This window comes from Macrobrachium rosenbergii, chromosome 7 (assembly GCF_040412425.1).
Source record: "Macrobrachium rosenbergii isolate ZJJX-2024 chromosome 7, ASM4041242v1, whole genome shotgun sequence".
Lineage (NCBI taxonomy): Eukaryota > Metazoa > Arthropoda > Malacostraca > Decapoda > Palaemonidae > Macrobrachium > Macrobrachium rosenbergii.
The window spans coordinates 40,042,502-40,063,954 of record NC_089747.1 but is presented as its reverse complement, the minus strand read 5'-3'; the positions used below and the strand labels follow the sequence as shown (position 1 = coordinate 40,063,954).

At 37.9% G+C, this 21,453-nt stretch overlaps 1 protein-coding gene across 3 annotated transcripts in view; it reads right to left on the bottom strand.

Moving 5' to 3' along the window:
* The window catches only part of LOC136840339 (lymphocyte-specific helicase-like), a 36,173-nt gene extending 20,724 nt beyond the window's left edge, over positions 1-15,449 (bottom strand). The window contains exons 1-11 of one of the 3 annotated variants that reach the window (XM_067107037.1): positions 15,145-15,267; positions 12,066-12,118; positions 11,524-11,559; positions 9,467-9,607; positions 7,944-8,103; positions 7,438-7,536; positions 6,904-6,950; positions 6,467-6,597; positions 5,397-5,522; positions 2,459-2,641; positions 2,195-2,320 (exon numbers count right to left, since the gene is read on the bottom strand). In XM_067107037.1, coding sequence (XP_066963138.1) covers positions 2,195-2,320; positions 2,459-2,641; positions 5,397-5,522; positions 6,467-6,597; positions 6,904-6,950; positions 7,438-7,536; positions 7,944-8,103; positions 9,467-9,607; positions 11,524-11,554 — 1,044 coding nt within the window. In that variant the 5' untranslated portion in view covers positions 11,555-11,559; positions 12,066-12,118; positions 15,145-15,267. Of the gene's footprint in view, positions 1-2,194; positions 2,321-2,458; positions 2,642-5,396; positions 5,523-6,466; positions 6,598-6,903; positions 6,951-7,437; positions 7,537-7,943; positions 8,104-9,466; positions 9,608-11,523; positions 11,560-12,065; positions 12,119-14,934; positions 15,094-15,144 lie in introns of those variants that run through there. The other 2 variants (XM_067107036.1, XM_067107038.1) reach the window with 2 other exon arrangements.
* Positions 15,450-21,453: the final 6,004 nt, after the last annotated feature.

The window sequence follows — 21,453 nt, the reverse complement described above, 5'->3', positions numbered from 1 at the left end:
ACCCAAAGCTCATAAGTTAGCATGTAAACAAACTGGGGGCAGATAACTAAGTCACTCTGTCATGAGAACCCAGTATAACCCTTCATTTTTTTTTTTTTTACAGCCAAAGGCTCAAAAACTTAATAGCTGTATGAATGTCAGGTAAGATCCACAGAAATAATGGAACATTAAACCTACCATAATAAAATACTAACAAGAACGCTGTATTAATAAAAACTAGTCACTCACATATGCCTTCGAATCTGCTAACATAAATGTAATACTATTACTAATTTATCTGGTGAATTTCTCCTAGATTAAAACAAAATGAGAGAGATGAACAGTACTTAAATGTGTGGAACACATATTCAGCAAATCTTTTTTCTGGGAATTTCTCACTTTTGTATGAACTATACATCACAATATTACCATACAACCAACATTATCATTATACCAAGAGATACAATACACTGTTGAAAAGAGGAACCTGTGACACATTTCCAGGTAATAAAACAAAATGCCATTTGGGGCAACACCAGAACACTGTATTAATAAAAACCTTGGAAAACTAAAGCTGTCATAGAACCAATCAGTATGGATGGAATAGTAGTTCCAGTAAAAACATAAGCATAAATAAATACGGTGCTTGTATGAAGCAAAAGCTACTTGAAAATAATTTACAGTTCTTAGGTAGTTTAACCTGACCAGAGTAAAATTCCAAACTCTCATGGGGCTGGCAATTTTCAAACAACGGCCAATTTTATCATACAAAAAACCGAGAATTTAGTGCAGAATTTCTCGATCGCCTGACAGGATGAAGATCAAAATAAAGCTTGCTATGGACACTGAAAGTTCTTAACCATTTCAGGTTCTCCTGAAACTGGCAAAAATTTTCAAATTTAAATATGAATTCACAGCCTTGTGATCTGTAAATGGAGGATAACTTCTGATGGTTAATTTTTCTTTTTATTTCTCACTTTTGCATTATAAAAATCGAATTTTATCATGGGAGAAAGGATACTTAGTTTCAATTCAAGGTTCACTTCCTTCAAACTTCAGAATGATATCCTTTCAATATAAATGTTCTTCAGTACATTAGAAAGTATAGTAGATTACGGTTATTTTGATATTTCCCTTTGTAAATGACCCTAAATCTGACAACTGGTACTGACTTGTAAAATATCATAGTCAGGGGACCCACCATATGCAATAAATAGCTTTGCAGTGTGCAATAATTCAGTGGTTGCTTGACTTATTAAAATAATCATCTATGAAAATTCTTCACAAACAATACATGTTTATCCCAGTGGCTATCAAACAGAAATAGGAAAGGCACACTATTTCAATTAAATAGAGATAATATAATTTTCATTAATGGGTAATTTCCTTAAACCAGGTTTTCGATCCTCATTGGGATGGCCTAAAAAATGTACTTAAGAAATGGGTGGAAATCAGAGAACGCACGTTTTTGGTCACCTAGGTTGGAAGAGACCAAAGGAAACAAAATATTTTTCAAATGGACCAGTTCGTATACAACACTAAGCACAATTTTCTATTGTTCACAGTTTTGTACCCTTCTGGGAAACTGGCATTCAAATGTAGGTTTGTCCCTTTTCACTCACATTAGAATTAAAGAACAGAACATTGAAAGCTGTCACGAGAACCAACATTTATGGTTTCAGTATCTACCCATTATTCAAGGAAAAATTCGCCCATGGGTATTTTTCACTGTAAATATTCACTAATTGCTGTATTTTCATAAATTTCATGAATAAAAGCACTTTTGTAATAAAACTAAAAATAAGGTCATAAGCATTTTTACAGGGTTTTCTTGTGTTTAAACTAAGGGCAGTTCTAAGTGTTTTTTAGGGTTTTAAATTTGAAAATAATTCACTATATGTGCTGGGACCTATGAGGTCATTCAGCACTGAAATGGAAAGTGACAGTAAAAGGTGTGAAAAGCGTAACAGGAGGGAAACTGCAACTGCACTACAAATCAACTGTCAGGAGAGAGAGGAGAGTAAGATGGAAGAACGAGTACGAACACAGGTACAGCAAAAGGAACGTAAGGGGTTGCAGCTAGGGGCCAAAGGGATGCTGCAAAACCCTCAAGTAATGCCTGCAGTGCACTGCATGAGGTGCACCGACACCAGTAACCCCCTACGGTGCATTACAATCAAAGGACCAAAGCCAAAGCAAAATACAAATCACTCACCTCATACGAAGTCACAACAACGGGATGAACGCTGTGTGGGGTACCTTCCACAGGAGATTTTTTGTTTATTTCTTTTAGTTTCTCAAGACGGTCTGTGTCTTTGCCATGATATAGCACCACAGGGACCTAAAAGACACAAAAACGTACGCTTCAAAACCATGCCTCTGAATTCCGTCATTAAAATTCATGACCAGTCCTGATTAAAGAGGCCTATATCCATATCCACTATCGGCAAATGATACTCTGTAAAAGATCAATTTTTACCACAGGTGCGAATCTCTTAAATTCCGACATCCAGTTTGGTAGGGTCGACAGGGGTCCGACAATGAGGAACGGTCCTTGCACACCTTTCTCTACGAGATGGCATATTAGAGCTATGCACTGGATGGTCTTTCCAAGACCCATTTCGTCACCAAGAATGCCATTGACACCATTTTCATAGAGAATCTGAAAATAATACCACATAAATATCATGAAAATGGGGAACTTTCAAGTACACGAGGTATGTCTCCGGTCACTACTGCTAAATTAAATTCAAGTACATGAGGTATATCTCTGGTTACTACTGCCAAATTAAATTTAAACTCTAAAATTATCCATTATCCATATGGAAGGGAGATTGAGGTATGATCCTACCTTCAAAGTGATTGCACTTTCATTCAATAAGAGGAATATTCTTGTTAATGTTAATTCTGTAAATCTTGAGATCTCTACTACTGACGTGGACCTATAAAAAGTTTGCCAATTCACTTCTCCCCCAAAAACACCTTCAAGAATTTGCAATTTCCTTTCTTCCACCTGCATATTAACATTCATCTCATCTTCCTAGTTATTTACCCTCATACCCCTACTCTCGTTCACATTTACTCTTGACTCTCTCCTCCTCCAAATTGTCAGTAACTCTACCTTACATAAACCATAAAATATAATGTACATCGCTTCAATAATTAAAACTTTTTATTGCTCACAGCAGCCTAACCGTAGCAAATATTATCAACATCCCCACACTCTCTCTATATTGCCCTATCTGCACATACCAGTGCATAAAGAGGGCACCCAGAAGTCACAATGAACTATTGTCGACCCCCATCTATTCATGGTTCAAGATCCGTGATTCCACCTATTCGCGGATGTTTCTGTGGAACTCATCCCCGAATTATTCGCAAAAAAATTTGGTAATGTGGGGATTTTTCCGTCGAGAAATACTCACTGATTACTGTATTTTCACGTTATATTCGTGACTAAATAAATTTTTCACGATTACAAAATTATTTACTAATTTCCAAATGTCAACATAAACAGCAAAATATTTTTAAAATATATATCTTTTTAATGCACACTAAATATTTAGGTACTGCACAGTATTTAACTCTACTCGTGAATTCCCAGTGTCTCCCCTGCGTACAGTACTATAAAAAGAAAACGGGACTGCTTCAATCCTGTGCAAGAAAATGGATATTCTTGGACATAGGGTAACTTGAATAGTTTCACACTTAGCTGTAAGCCATATATTTTTTAGGGTAATGTTGTAAGATGACTTTGAAATGATATTAAAGTGTTTTCGATGATAGTTTAAGGTATATTAAGGTATGCATTTGGTGTTTGAACTCTTACAACAGGCAGTTATAAGCATTTTTCAAGGATTAGACTTATTTTACATGGCTAAGACCCAATTGGTTACCTAGCAACGGGACCTACAGCTTATTGTGGAATCCGAACCACATTATACTGCGAAATGAATTTCTATCGCCAGAAATAAATTCCTCTAATTCTTCATTGGCAGGCCGGAGACTTGAACTCGGGCCTAGCAGAGTGCTAGCCGAGAACTCTACCGGCTCGTCCAACGAAGAACCGCACAACCCCCCCATGAATAGCTAAAATCCACGAACACTTGACACCCATCTAAAAGCACTTATAACTGGTTATTTTGATAGTTCAAGCACCAAAAAAACCCTCTAAAAACACTTATACCAGAGTATTTTGAGTTTTATCACAAAAAAATGCATTTAGTCACGAAAATATGAAAATACTGTAATTAGTAGGCAAATTTTCCACACAATGTGGATATACATTCCACAGGAAAAATCCACAAACAAATCCGGAACCTCAAGTAGGCGGGGGTCCACTGCATTTCTAATTTATAATTGTATAATCTTCCTGTTTCAGTTCATTTTTTGTAACTTGAATCAGTCTGACTGGGAAAATTGGAAATGTCATGAATTCTTGAAAGCTTTTCTGTGCCTGTGTATTCAGAATTATAATGTCTGGAATGTTATCACGTTTTCTAACTATCCCATTCCTCATTGAACTGACGTTTTTTAGGAATCAAAATACAGCTGCCTTTCGTATAAACAGTCAGCCCCTAAGTCGAATCACCTTGAACTAATTCTACAGTAAAATACATCTGTGGAAAATTTTAGACAACACAGAATTTAGGCCACAGGCCAAGCACTGGGGCCTATGTGGTCATTCAGTAAAAAGGTTTCAAAGGCGTAAGAGGAGGAAAACCTGGCTGTTGCACTATGAATCAATTGTTAGGAGAGGGTGGAAAGTAAGATAGCAAAAGGAGAATATGAATGGATGTACAGTAAAAGGAATGAAAGGGGCTGCAGCTAGGGGCCGAAGGGATGCTGCAAATAACCTGAAGTAAATGCCTACAGTGCACAGTTTAAAGTGCACTGATGGCCCTACAGGGATGGAAAATTTGAAAAAAAAAAATTTACCAGACGTATCAAAAGAAAACTTGAATTTGTTATGGATGGGTCACACCGTAAATAGAGTATTTGTTATGGATGGAGCTCACCAAAAATATAGTTATTTCCCCTTGCTTTCCTAATGTTTTATAACCGTGAAAATAACGGAAAAGGTGATTAAATAACAACCTAAACCAGAGAAGGATTCTGGCACCGCGTGAGGAAAAAGTGACGACACGTCTGATGCTTAGATGTTAATGCCGATTCCTGGTGACTGTCTCCAGCAAGGAAACTACCGACTCGACTTGACTTCTGTTGCAATCACGAGCTTACAATCACATAAAATGAATTGCCAACTACTACCGCAAACACACAAAGCAAAACAACAGTATTAAAGTACACTGACAATTCCATCACCGAGAGAAATCAAGACCCTCTTTTCATCAACAAATTACACTCGCTAAGCCACCAGAGTTAACATTACAGGAGAAGTAGCGTGTGTCACTTACTGTCAGCCAAGAAAATCCATCCAGCTGGTATGATCTCATGGTGCCATTGATGAACAGTCTGGGTTGCTCGGCTCGTTCAATATCTTCTGGGGACTCATCCTTCGCAGCTGTGTTTTCCTTCACAGTCTTCACACAAATGAAAATAAGAATACGGCATCTGAAGAACATCTCAAGCAGTTTTCACAGAGCAGTGTTTACAGTTATTTGCGTGACCAAGTTGAGAAACTGTGGACTAAACTCAGGGAAACAAGGACACTGGAATTTGATGTGAATGATAACAATGAATCAGAATTACTTTTACTGCTGGTTAAACTTCATTACGGCAAAAATGACAGCTGTCACTTGACGCCAAGAAATTCCTAAAATATGCTCTGGAACCCACACCTGACCCCTCAACACATTTTCAGAGAACCTCAATATCAAACCTAAAGTTTAAAAGCTGCAAATTAAAATCAAAACCTATAACACCCATAAATAACCTGCTACAGTTGTGAGCCTTTCTAACTGTACTAAGATTTTTTTTTTTTTTTTTGCAGTATCTCTTCAGCCATAGCTGCACTGCGCTTGAATCAATTACTTTTCATCTGTTCCTTTTAGACAGGCCCTATGAGCACTAAAATGAGACTCACTGCTATCAAGCCACTTTATAATAACTGATTCCAAACATATTTCTCCAAGCTGAGTGTCACAACATATACAGACACCACCCTACTTACGAACATTCAGATACGAACAAACAGGATCGCAAATTAAAACTGTGTTCAGAGTGCTCCCCTTCGCCACCCATAAGTTCAAAATTTTGTTGTGTGCGCCTATTCCATAAAATACACTACTGTACGTACAGTGTATTGTGTGGGATGAAAAAACATACAGCATTGACTTCATATCATACTGTACTTGAATAAGCGTGATAACCAATTTACAAACAATTCAACATACAAATGGCTGTCCTGAACGTAACTCGTTCTAGTAGGCTGGTGTCTGTACCCGACTGCAAATGCAACTCTCCAAGTTGTGTCACAACATACATCAACGTACATAAAAAACTTGCCAAAATGAAGCATACTTACATCTGTGTCTATAACATCACTAATTTTGTATTTCCCATCTGGTTTCTGGCGTTTGGATGCAGGAGTCCCCAAAGTTGATTTGCGCTTCCTTCCCCGCTTGCTTCCAGTTGATTCTTGGGAACTGTTATCACCTGCCATCAAAATACACACAATGACAAGTCACTGGGAGGAAACTCATGCGTAACCTTTCCACAATTTTACCACAATACTCTTGAACCGCTGGTCACAAGAATTCTCTAAAAAATCGTAATGATATATTCTTAGCTTGGTGCTGTGACAAGTGCTCTTATGGAATTCCTACTTTCAAATGAAATTTTTTTTATTAAATTACTCTTAAAAATAACTGAAAAATTGGCCACATTTTCTAAAGAACAAGGCAATCAAATGTCAGATCTTAAGCGTAACTTTATAATCAAATTGCAGTTACAAACATTCACCTTCAGACTGGGACTCCTGTTTGGGCTTACGACCTCTTTGTTTCCCTCTGAAAAATGGAAGAAACCAAAATTCTGACATGAAGAGCACACAGATTTAACATGTATCTACTTATACTGTGTATCAAATATTTTACGGACTTCCAAACAAGCTTAATAGTACTGGCATAGCAACTTCCAATCTAAACTCATTTACTTGGGCAACACTTTGAAAATCTCAACCAATATACATTGTACTGTATTTCAGTTGGCCCACTGAAGCTTCTTGACATAGCTGTACAAGACTCCACATAATAAAATTTCAAATACTACATATGCAGGCAGTCCCCGGCTATCGGTGGGGGTTCCGTTCCGACGGCGTGAAATTGAGCGAAAATCTTCGCCTCTGTTAGATATGTAATGGCACCAACACCCGATCACCGGCGCCGATCGGCAGAGATCGGTGACTGTCAGCACCAAACCGGGGACTGCCTGTATAGCAGCTTTATTTTACTCAGTTCTGTTCAAACTTCACATCAATTCAAAACAGAACTTTACCTTTGCTTCTTATTTTCTGCATCCTGTGCCTCTATTTGCTTCAGGAGAAACTGGCTGTAGAACTCTGATTTATTGAGAAGATGCATCAACCTCTTGTACCTAGAATTAAGAAAAAAATAAAGAAAACCATATTTTCAGGAGTAAGACACTAACTTCCCGTGTGAGGTGCTCCGATTTTCATGAAAACAAATGGGGTTCAAAACCAACAGGTGAGAAACTTTAAACCAATGTGGCACCTTCAAACCTCAACTGAAGTCTATACAAACATAAATTGTGCACTTGATGAAACCAATGCGGCATCTCTGAGACTGAAATTTAAGTCGATATAAACACGGGCTGTCGGCCATCTAACATACGTGAAAACTGCACTGAAATATAGCTGAACTTATATTACTTTTTTCCTCTTTCCCTAAATTACCTGAGCAGCCTTCGATACGGTTATCATCACTGCTTGGTAAGCGCGGCTGTACCAGTCTTGGTCTCTTAATAAAGGGAAATGACAATACCTTTTCTCTTTGAGTTCCTTTTCCGCTTCCCGTTGTTCTTCCATTTCTTTGTAAATCCTCGCTTCCTCTGCTAAATTCTCCTCCGCCATTTTTTGTTCTTCAGCTTCAATCTCCGACGTAAGTACGTGGTTTTGTGTTTCCCATTTGGCGTTGCTGTTTTCTGTAAGAGAATGCATGGAAGTCGATGAGAAAGAGGCTGACGACAGAAATAGAAGTTATCTTGAAAATATCATTACATATAAATCATACACACAATTGAGACTGGGTTTCCTTATCTGTCCTGGAACTGGCCAAATAAATGGCGTTTCTTTGGCAGAAAAGAGTGAAGCACATTAGGACGGCAGAAAATCAGGATTACATTTAGGCACGCTGACGTCATTTGCAATTAATCAGTGCTTAAAATTTACACGAGATAGTTAAGATAATGGTTCTGGAACTTGTGCAGACTAAGGAATAGAGACTTAATTTCAGTAGTAAGTGATTTGACAGTTATGACAGCCTCTACACAGATAAAATTCTTGGCGATGTTTATCAATTAGCATGGATAATAAGGAGTGCAGGAAAAAGTTGGGAAAAAGTGCAAAGGAAAGTCAAACATTATAATATTGCACTGTACAACACAGCTGTTTGTTTACCTTCCAAAAATTAACAAAGTGCCATCAAGTCAGTGGCTCATGATTATTATTATAAAAACAAAATGGCAGGCAATAAATGTACAAGAAACGAGGAAACAATTAGAAAAGAGATGTGGTTCTGACGAAAAAAATATCAGATACCTGGACCAATAAGAGGAAATTTCAAGTGTCAGAAAAATGTTGAATTGACGGAGTACGTACAGTTCAACAAGAAAGACTTTGACTTTCACCAAAAGATTAACAGCACCTTCCTTACGTTACTATAATGGGAAAGATTCTGAAAGGCTGGAATATGGAATAGAGAACTGAGGCAAAAGGCCGAGCACTGCAACCTTTGAGGTCATTCAGCGCTGAAACAGAAATTGAGGGTAGAGGGGTCTGAAAGGTGTAACAGGAGGAAAACCTCCCAGTTGCACTACGAATCATTAGGAGAGGGTTGAGGAAAGTAATATGGAAAAAGAATATAAAGAGAGGTTCAGTAAAGGAATGAAAGGGGTTGTAGCTAGGGTCTTGGGAAGGGACTCTGAAAAGAACCTCGAGTAATGCCTACAGTGCTTCTACAAATTCCTGAGATGTATGCTAGTATCGCACCAGCCCTGGTTTTTCTGCCATGCCCCTAGGTTAGGGTTACGTTACATTAGGTTAGGTTGGGTTGGGTTAAGTTAGGTTAGATTAATGCCTCTAAACTAATGTGGGTGTGGGAAATGTAACGATTATTTTCAAGAAAATTCTGTGGTTAGTTTTCAAGATATGTCGTCCCACTTTTTTTGGGGAGAGGTCCCGGTGCTCGGTTACGTCTCGGGGAAAATGCTACCGGGGCAACTCCCCGAAGATTTTGAATAGGTGGCCCAGCACAACCTAATGAAAACGGGGACAGGGACATCTTACCTCCTTCCGAAGCTTCAGGAGTCTGGCCACGAGATAAGCCGTGAGCGTCCTCCGGATGGCTGGGGCTAGCAGTTGCTGGACGACTGGGCGACAAGGATCCACTGGACATGGATTGTCTGTCATCTTCCAGGGTGGTAATCTCTACAAGAGGCAAAAAGTAATACTTGAATTAGGCTCAACAGTTCACCTCTCAGTTTTCAAGTGCCAAAAAAAAAAATAAATAAATAAATAAAATCCATTTTGTACAGTACAGACACAGTGAATAAGGACAGTTGTCCAAAATGTTACCAAAGTGAATAAGGACAGTTGTCCGAAATGTCAGAACAGTGAATAAGGACAGTTGTCCAAAATGTCAGAACAGTGAATAAGGACAGTTGTCCAAAATGTCAGATTGTTTTGAATAAGGACAGTTGTCAAAATGTGAACATTGTGAATAAGGACAGTTGTCCGAAATGTCACTGCACATTGTTTTGATAAGGACAGTTGTCAAAATGTCAGTTTTGATAAGGACAGTTGTCAGGAAATGTCATTGTTTGAATAAGGACAGTTGTCCAAAATGTTAGAATATTGTTTTGAATAAGGACAGTTGTCAGGAAATGTTATTGTTTTGAATAAGGACAGTTGTCAGGACTGTGTTTATTGTTTTGAATAATGACAGTTGTCAAAACTGTCAGCATTGTGAATAAGGACAGTTGTCAGGACTGTGTTTATTGTTTAATAATGACAGGACTGTCAAAATGTCAGCACAGTGAATAAGGACAGTTGTCAGGAATGTCAAATTGTGAATAAGAACAGTTGTCAGAAATGTTAGTATTGTTTTGATAATGCCAGTTGTCAGAAACTGTTAGTATTGTTTTGATAAGGACAGTTGTCAGGACTGTGTTTATTGTTTTGATAATGACAGTTGTCAGGACTGTCAGCATTGTGAATAAGGACAGTTGTCCAAAATGTCAGTTTATTGAATTGATAATGACAGTTGTCAGGAATGTCAGCATTGTTTTGATAATGACAGTTGTCAGGACTGTGTTTATTGTTTTGAATAAGTTGACAGTTTTGATAATGACAGTTGTCAGGACTGTTAGTATTGTGATAAGGACAGTTGTCAGGAATGTGTTTATTGTTTTGAATAAGGACAGTTGTCCGAAAGTTGTCAGGACTGTTTATTGTTTGAATAAGGACAGTTGTCAGGAATGTTTATTGTTTTGATAAGGACAGTTGTCAGGACTGTGTATTGTTTTGATGAATAAGACAGTTGTCCGAAATGTTAGCACAGTGAATAAGGACAGTTGTCCGAAATGTTAGCACAGTGAATAAGGGCAGTTGTCCGAAATGTTAGCACAGTGAATAAGGACAGTTGTCCGAAATGTTAGCACAGTGAATAAGGGCAGTTGCCCAAAATGTTAGTACAGTGAATAAGGACAGTTGTCCGAAATGTTAGCACAGTGAATAAGGGCAGCTGTCCAAAACATTGTTAACAGAATGTGAATAAAGGAGAGGAGGGTGTGTAGATGTTTGTTTTGAAGCTACAGTTCCTCACCCAATTAAGATTTCCCTCATCTGTTACTACTACAGTACCACTACGACTCCTCCCAACACTACTGCTTACGGAGTTTGCACAAATCTCCCAAACACAAATCTCCCAAATGTACCACACCTCCCTTGCACCACAGACTTTGGTCCTGAGCGCTTTCTTTCAATTACTTATGCCCAATCTTTAAGGGAGTACAGAATTTTGGCCAAAGGTCAAGCGCTGGGACCTACGAGGTCATTCAGCACTGAAAGGGAAATTGATAAGTCAAAATGTTTGAAAAGTGTAACAGGATTATAACCTCGCAGTTGCACTTTGAAACAAGGAAAGTATGATGGAAAAACGAGAATACTAACAGAGGTACAGTAAAAGGAATGAAAGGGGTTGCAGCTAGGGGCCGAGGGGATGCTGCAAAGAACCTCAAGTAATGCCTACAGTGCACCGCACTGTAGGCATTACTGTAACCCTTTATCATTCCTTTTTTTTTTTTCACTTACTATACTTTTAATTAATGAAGATATCAACATACCTGCATTTTCTTTGAAGTCAGTTACAGGCATCTTAACTGTAAAAAATAAAATAGATTATTAGGACCTTTCAAAGGGGGAAAGTGAGGACAAATATAGCATAACCACAAGCCTGGCATAACAATTTCCATAATTGCTTTGATATACACAGAGAGAGAGAGAGAGAGAGAGAGAGAGAGAGAGAGAGAGAGAGAGAGAGGAGTGTATGGTGCTTTGAAGGCTGAGAACATTGCTTTCAAGAATAAATTCAAGGTCATTATAAGTAAAAAAAAAATATACATCGGAAAAACGAATCCAGTGGAATCTCGCTCTCTCTCTCATCGATAAGTAAAAGGATTCAAATAGCCCATTCTATTTGTCTTACTGATATTTTACATTTACTTTGTACATGTAAATCACAGCCACCAGATGGTGCTTGCATGATAATTTTTTTAGTATAAAAAAAACTAGCAAAAGATAAAAAACAAAATTTAACAGCTATAAATGGAATGTTTTCATCAATAAATAACACTGGCAAAAGATAAAAAATAAAAATTCAGTATACCTGGAAAATCCCCTGGGGGGGAGGGGGAGATTCATGGAAACAGAAATTCCAGACTGGAGAAAAAAAAAAATAAATAATGAAAGGCACTGAAATAAATACAGTGCATGAAGAAAAATAATGAAAGGCACTGAAATATACATACAGTATATTTATACAAGTGGCCTAAAAGGAATAATCTAAATAGGCCCAATTGTAGATATGTACAGTAAACCCCCAGTATTCGCGGGGATGCGCACCGCACGCCCCGCGAATAGCCAAAATCCGCGAATACTTAAAACCCCTCTGAAAACACTTACAACTGCCTATTTTGATAGTTTAAAGAAAAAAAAAATACTCTAAAAATGCTTATACCTGAGTATTTTAACAGTTTTATCACAAAAAGTACATTCAGTAATGAAAATATGAAAATACAGTAATTAGTGAATGTTTCTCGGTGAAAAATACCGCGAATAACCGGTAGATACATTCCACAGAGAACTCCGTGAATAGTGAGACCGCAAATACGGGGGGGTTTACTTTATAATCATTAACTTGAAAAAAATTAGGGAAATATCTGATTTAGACCAACAACATTTGCGACAGCCAAGATTTTGGGGTAAAACTTCGCTGTGTTCAGCGCCAGCCCCACGGGAATTAAATCTTAAAACACGGCATCAAGTAAAAGGTAAGTGTCAAGGAGACGGCCACACAGCAATTTCGTTTACAACTCAAATTTTTTGACCGGAGAATGTCCTAAAGAAAATTGTGCACATAATGCGGAAAAGGAGAGATCATTTGAGAAATTTGGAGATGAGAAATTTACCGTCTTTTGTTTGCAGTTTTACTTTCATCCAAATGAGCTGGTACTAACCACAGTGCAAAGCTGAGCTTCTGCTGTGTAAATATCTCAAATTTTCTAACCTGTAATGCATTGGCTTAAACTGTAACATTTTCGGATAATGTTCGTATCCGGTCCAAACATCCCTACTCGATTTTTATTATCTTTCGAATCTTCATAAAAAATGAAACAAATATCCTACATACAGGCAGTCCCCAGTTGTTGGCTGGGATTCCATTCTGAGGGTGTGATGATAACCGAAAATCGCTAACTGAAAATCGTCAATTTTAGGGGCTTACTGGTGCCGAAAAGCGCCAATTTTCGGTATTCGACACCTCTGTTAGGTATGTATCAGCACCAATAAGTGAAAATCGGCGATTTTCGGTGCCAATAAACGGAAATCGGCAATTTTCAGCAAAGAAAATTGCAGATTTTCGTTGCTAAACAAGCGCCACACAACCGAATTGCCGTTAAGTGGGGACCGCTTGTGCACGGTTCTTGCAAACTAATATTTATCACAAAAAAAATATATGTAAATAATTGAAGATTTCTTCTAAGTTTCAAATTTTGCAAAATGCACTTAGGGGCTGGTACTAAACACGGCAAAATACATTTGACACCAGGGCCTAGTGCTGTACAAGGCAAAACTGTGGATGAATCAGTTTCGCCGCATTTAGTACCATCCCTCATGGAGTTCAGACCGGAAACGAACTTTTACAACATCTTCCATACTGTTTAGTTATAAAATTACATTAAGAAATGCCATCTTCACGCAGCCCTCTCCTAACGTTTCACACGATTACTGTTTTCGGAAATGCTTAGTTTTCGACTTTTTTCAAATTAAAGTCGAAGGTGATCGTTCGGAAGCCTCCAACCAACATAGAAAAATTTTTTCCTGTTATTTTCTTGTTTAATTATTTTCTGGTGTTGTTATATTCGGCAAAACATTTCCGCTTTCAGAGAGATTTTACAAAGATTCTTGGCAAGCTCGGACGATCTGGCAGGCGGTAGCCACAGGGGTTACAGAAAACGAGCGACGCGAGGAAGGCGGTGACAGAAAACGAGGTTATACAGCTCTATCGTATGCGTCGGTCACCCTCCAACATTTGTCGATCGTGTCTCCGAAACTATTAATCAGCGAATGGAAAGTTGGTGGGGGGGGGGGCATTTTGATTGCAACTACCCATCACTGCAGGTTTGCCCGTCTATGGGTTGCAGACCGGTATAAAATATAATACCCAACATTTACCACACACAGGAGTTCCTCGTCGGGCGGGTGGGTGCCGTTCTCGGGTAGCACTCTGCTGGGCCCGCGTTCGAATCTCCGGCCAGCCAATGAAGAATCAGAGGAACTTCTTTCTGGCGACAGAAATTCATTCCTCGCTATAACGTGGTTCGGATCCCACAATAAGCTGTAGGGCCCGTCGATCCCAGTAAGCTGCCACGTAAATAGGCCTAATCGCCAGCCCTGGGAGGGCTGTTAACCAGGGGTCTGGTTAAACTCGCCACATATAGGCCTGAAACTAGGCCTAAAAGAGATGATAAATTTCCATTTATCACAGAAAATTCCCGATAAAATATATACCAGTCTAGCCCTCCTTCCAGTTAACTGAAGACTGCTAACGTAGGCCCGGCTCGACAACTACCATAGGCCTACCAGTTAACGCGCAGTAGGCCTAGGGATACGGGTGCAGCGTTCGGCACCAGCCCCTTGGGGATTAATGTCTAAAAATAGGTCTATAATGTCTAAAATAAACATATTAATATAAAAAGAGACATAAATAAGAGATACGGAAAAGGCAGTAGGCCTAAAAATGTCCCGATCGGCGACTGGCGGATATAGGCCTAGAATATACACGTGAATTAGGCCTATTTCCTTATTCATAAAGGAAATGGGTATAAAACATGCACGGTAATAAGGCAGAGTTTAAAAGGAAGATAAATAAGAATAATAATAATAATAATAAGGCAGCCTGACTCGTCCGCCTGCCATAGGCCTACTGACGACCGTCCTTAAAAATAAAAAAAAATAAGGTATTTAAAAGGTTCTGCCGATGATAATACGATGACAACGACACCAATAATAAGGCAGCCCGACTCGCAAGCCCGCCGCCACAGGCCAGCCCTCCCAAGGGCGCGATTCAAACTCCGAAGGGGAGCTCCGGCGTAAGCATAGGCCCCTCCATCACAAATACCGCCGAAAGACGCTTCATTTCGGCCTCTACATCTCCGCCCCCTCGGGAGGCCGGAGGTCGCACTCACCGTCGGAATCCGCAGACGGGTGTTCGGAATCCGCAAATCCGCCGGAGAGGGTCCTCGTCGTTGCGGCACACGGAATGGAGGGCGGTTCGGGACTCTCTCCACTCTCAAGTTGGCGCCCAGACTTCCTCTTGTAAACATTGGCGGTCGGATGTCGTACCTTTTCGAACGGGGAATTGTCGTACATTCGAGTCTTCTTGTGCTTGCTGCGACACGAAAGGTCGATGGTCAATCAATGTCGCTGAGGCATGCTTGCTTTTACTGTTATTGTTGTTGTTTTTTTATTGTCGTTGTTATTATTTGGGAGGTAACTACCGGCGTCAGCGGGGTTGTCGTATATTCGAGTCTTCTTGTGCTTGCTGCGACATGAAAGTTCAACAGATTGGTAACACTGAAACATCTTCTGTTATTATTATTATTATTATTATTATTATTATTATTATTATTATTATTATTATTATTATTATTATTATTATTTGGGAGCTAACTACCGGTGTCAGCGGGATTGTCGTATATTCGAGTCTTCTTGTGCTTGCTGCGACATGAAAGTTTAATGATCAATCAATATCGCTGAAGCATGCTTGCATTCGCTGTTATTATTATTATTTTTATTTTTGTAATAAAAATCCACAATTATATAGCAAATAAATTACTATGTAAAATATAAAAACACTTTCCGAACACTTGAACGGTGTTCGTCATCAGTACTAACGGATTTTTATTACACAGATTCTTTTCCACGAAATTGTGAATCTATTATTATTATTATATTATTATTATTATTCAGATCATGAACCTATTCATATGGAACAAGCCCACAATGGACTTCGAAATTCTCCTTGCATTTTAATACATTTTTATCTGTTTATTAATTAATAATTTCCTTTTTTATTTTTCGAAAAGCGAGATCTCACTTTTCTGCATTTTCATTTATCTCCTCTTACTTCTTCCTAACACTATATTCTTCGGAAGCTTAAATTGAATTTCAAGTCAGTGGCCCATTTGGTGGGCTTGTTCCATATGAACAGGGATCATCTGAATATACTAATAATAATGATTCATTCAAACTTCCGAAGAATGTGGAGTTCATTGGAAAGAAGTAAAATTAAATACAGAAAGAAGAGATCTCACTTATCAAACAAGAAAAAATAAATCAACAAATTAATAGATAAATAAATAAAAATGTGAGTAAATGACAATAATGCAAGAAGAATTCACTGGAAAGATGTGAAAATATCACCATTGATTATGATTGTTTTAACTGTCATTTATATATAAAAATTTAAAACTGGTGACACTACTGTGTAACGCCGTTGTAGGTCGACAATAAGGCTTCGTTAATATGTAAGTTCTCCATTCACGCCCCTTTTTTCAGCTTGGATAACATTTCCGTAATATATACTTTTTAAAACAATATTGGATAATTTGATTGGCAGTTTAACAATTATCGGAGAAAACAAAAGCGCTTTCAGTATTCCTTCTGGCGTTTAAAACGCCAAATATTCATTGCACATCTTCTTCTTCTTCCTCTCGGCTTAGTTCTGTCTCTGTGCGGTTGAAATATGTTATGCTTTGTAAGCAAGGCCGTCTTAACGCATCTTGCCCCGGGCACCCACAAACATACTGGCCCTAATCTATGTATGTTGCGTTGTTCAACGCTAATGTTGTGTTGTCTAATTTTTGCTGTACAGCGTCTTTTTCAATGTTTAAACACTAATTTTGTTGGTGGTGCTAATACAATAAATATAGGTTCAATTTTCCCGACGATTTACACCTTTATTCCTGAGAGTGGTTATGTATCATCCCTATTCTCCTATTCAAATTGTGCCTTTTTTTTTTGTAATGTGTCCAACCGAGCCGTTACAGAAATCGGTACAACGTTAAGGTAAAAGCGCCGATACTTCCTCTTAAATGTGCTATGGTTCACCTGTGGACTTGTTTCTTCACCATTTATAATTACAGTCACTTTCATTTCCTCAATATTTTATAAAACATGAAAACGAAGGCAGTTCGCTAGTACCATGTCCACCTTTTCTAAATATGCTTATCCCGTTTTGTGATCCCATTCTACAAGTTTCATACTGAGTGACTGATGCAGAATCATTTTATGTTATTTTCCACATATATGACGTACAGTAGACCATTTTCTCAAGACATTGAGATTAAACGGTGTTGTGTCCCCCAAGTATGCTTTGGTTGGCAAAGCAGTCTTTTTTCGATGCCCATGCGCAGTCGTCCTCTATTAGATTCTCCGAGCAAAAAAGAACGTAATTTAATCCAAGATTTATCTATTTAAGAGATCGATAGGATTTCGTTTATTTCTGGAATTCGCGGTGGAATAACCCCTGCATGTCGGACTAATACGGTCGTACATGTTTGGTGATTATCGTACACGAAAATGCTCGCGGACTCGGCAAGCTGCAGCCTGTTCCCGCCAAAAGCTTGTGATGTAACAAGTTTCTTTTAGAAACCAATACGAAGGGTTTTGAAATAAGACAGTTTTTGAGACAGAGTCAGGTTGTTTTTTATATACTCTAGTAATTTATCTCTAAAACGTTTCGGAAATAACACGGAAATATTCGGAAATATGTGAAGCAGAAGTCGCGCCACCTTATACAACCATAACAATCCGCCGCTCGACGTTAAGTAATCTCCCATGCGTTTAGCTTCTTCAGAGTTAACGGATATGCAGTAAAGGATCTTTTTTAACGGATATGAAGGATCTTTTGACATATATAAAGTATCTTTTTTACCATATATCAAAGTTCCGTCGTTGTTCATGCGTCGGTTTTAGCCATAAATGTTCTCGTTCTTCGTCTGTTCTGCTTAGAATCCGTTATTACCGGACGCTTTCGATTATATAATATACATACATACATATATATATATATATATATATATATATATATATATATATATATATATATATATGTGTGTGTGTGTGTATATATATATATATATATGTGTGTGTGTGTGTGTGTGTGTGTGTGTGTGTGTGTGTGTGTGTGTGTGTATGTGTGTTTGAGACTTGAATAGAGAATAGGTCTGAACGTTTGAACACCACCTTACTTTTTTTAATTTCAATAATAATGTTAATCCATTTCTCTGATTGTACCTAAGAACACATATTGCAAGCCGAAAGGGATAAACTGAAAGAAAACATCATATTCATAATGTATTGATCATTATATGACGTTTATATGTTTTTCCGGGCAAGGAATTAGTTACCGATGTCCTGAAATGTATAGTTAAGTGTTGGACTAGCTGACCATTCCTGGATACTAATTTGATTTTGAATATTGCCAATTATCAGTAATTTTCGGGAAAAATAACCTACCCGAGACGGAGATATTATGGCCATGTTAATATTATTCATACTTAACCACGTCATGACAACGCTAGAGTGCTCTGACAATCAATAAAGTACTATGATAAATTATTTACTGTAGGGTTTAATGATTAAGGCAGAATAATTCTCAATCAATGACTCTTACTGAATACGGTTACGTGCATCCAGATTGTTGATCAATTGGCTTCTTATTGAGTGGGAAATATGTCCTAGCGTAAATCGAAGTAATGAAAGAAATGTCTTCTCCAAAGCAATCACGGCACGGAATAGCAAATTAAAAATAAAAAAAAACTAGACCGCAATTGGAGCCAGCCAGATTAGTGCTGAGAGGAGGGCTTCCAACGGTGCACAAAAATGAAGATTTACGATAAATTCCGAGAGAACACTGGAATTTTGCCGAAAATTCATGTCATACAGCACTTTGTAATCAGATCGGCCTAAGGAATAACGACTTTTTAATTTTAAATTGAAAAGGTGAATTTCTGGAGGAGGAAGCATTGCCACGAAATCGTGGAATGTAAATTATTTGAATGATGCAGGCCTATTATTTTGGCTTCTGAAGTTGTTAGTAAGAAAAAAGTATAAAAGCAGATTTAAAAAAAAAGATAACGAAAAACTAAGTTAAAGTTAACATACAGAAAATTCTTCAGGGAGCCAGTTCATGTTACATTTGCCCCAAATCAAAATGCAAAAGAGTATATATGTGAGTCAATTCATCTTCTATATAAACTTCCCATATTTCCCGTTTCATGAAACGCACAACCAGGAAGTGAGGTCTATTTTTTTTATATCAAAGCAAGGTCAAACAAATACATCATAGGATGTTATTCTTAGTGTTTTGACGCCAAAGCCATCACTGATTTTGCCAAAATGGTGTAACTTTTAGTACCACGGACTTTCTCAAGGTGATATCACCTTAGCACGGATATATGCAACTGCAGTTTTGCTACCAATATCGTCTAATTTGCAAAACTTAGTACTAGAGTGGTAAGAGATGTCACAAATTTCACGATACGAGCTATAGGAGTGACATCGCCATAATATGAGCTGAATATTTTCTTATCAGGATCAGGAGATTCCGTGTTGAAGATGACAAAGCTTTGGCTAACTAATTTTTTTTTTTTCAGGAAAATCCCAAATTTAAGTTTTGAAGTCCAACTCTCTTCTCTCTCTCTCTCTCTCTCTCTCTCTCTCTCTAATATTGTTATAATGGTGGGAAAACTCAACAACTTTACCTAGTCCACATTTGCAGCAGAAATGAAAAAACCAAGTAAAAGATACTCCGAAGTTTCTTCGGCGCAATCAAGTTTTCTGTACATCATATAATCAAGGCCACCGGAAGCAGGTCTATCTTTCGGTGGTCTCGGTATAATGCTGTATGAGCCGAGGCCCATGAAACTTTAACCTCGGCCCGTTGGTGGCCTATCCTATATCGTTGCCAGATGTACCATTACGGCTAACTTTAACCTTAAATAAAAATAAAAACTACTGAGGAGGCTAGAGGGCTGCAATTTGGTACGTTTGATGACTGAAAGGTGGATGATCAACATACCAATTTGCAGCCCTCTAGCCTCGGTAGTTTTTAAGGTCTGAGGGCGGACAGAAAAAGTGCGGACGGGCAGATAAATAGCAGTATGAATCTTCGTGAAGAAGAACGCAACGGCACAACGAATGATTGGAAATGAAGCTTAAAATGTCACCTGATAAGCAACGCGTATAGACCGATGATTTCTGCACGTTAAATATGAGAGGGATTGGCCCTACAGGACGAGGTACTTTCACCTCTAGGCTTAAGAGAACAATGTCCAAAATAATGTCTGTAGTAGGGTTAATGAAATGATTTTATAGTAGATATTGGGAAAAAGTGGGACTAGGGTTACTGGTCCACTGAAATAAGAGGCGAAAACAGAAAAATAACCCCAATTTTGACAGCGATGTCGAGGACCAATGGGAACACTTAAATTACTGAAGAAGAAGAAGAAGAAGATGGCGACGGCATATTTAGTATCCGTATTCTAATTTTATTCGCCTGTCTTTTTGAGACTTACGATCTTTGTGTATAGGTCTAGTTAAAACAGGCCCGATCAGAAAAATAATAATCTCCAATCCACAGAAGCCAAAGGTTTGGGATACAGTCAAATAGAAATGACAAAATTGAAATGAAAGAACCATTAAAGGTAAAGGAGTCAGTCCAGGTAGAAAAACGTTGTACATGTATAAATTTTATTTTTGACAGCCATCATTATGATAAACCCTGACTCAGCTGAGGTCTTAGGCCTACGATGTCAAGGAAAATTATTCGTTTCAGTAAACTGGACCATTTGAATGTATCTTAATTTGCCTGTTATTATTATTATTATTATTATTATTATTATTATTATTATTATTATAACATACACTTTTATGTGAAACAAGACTAGAATATGAAGAGATTTTTCTCCTCATATATATATATATATATATATATATATATATATATATATATATATATATATATATATATAAATATATCCACCATTAATATATTCTACAATGATATTTGCAGGGAAATGCATGCAGTTATTACAACCACCCATATACAATTATAATCCTGGTTATAACCACGCACAATATTATAATCACCCATATAGTTATAATCCTGGTCATAATCACACATATAATATTATAACCACACATAATATTACCAACCACACCATCATAATCCTGGTTATAACACCATAATACTATACCAGCCCATACAATCATAATCCTAGTTATAACCACGCATAACACTATACTGACCCATACAGTTATAATCCTGGTTATAATCACGCATAACACTATACCAACCCATACAATTAAAATCCTGGTTATAACCACCATAATACTACCAACCCATACAATTATAATCCTGGTTATAACCACGCATAATGCCATACCAACCCATACAACTATAATCCTGGTTACAACCACGCATAATACCA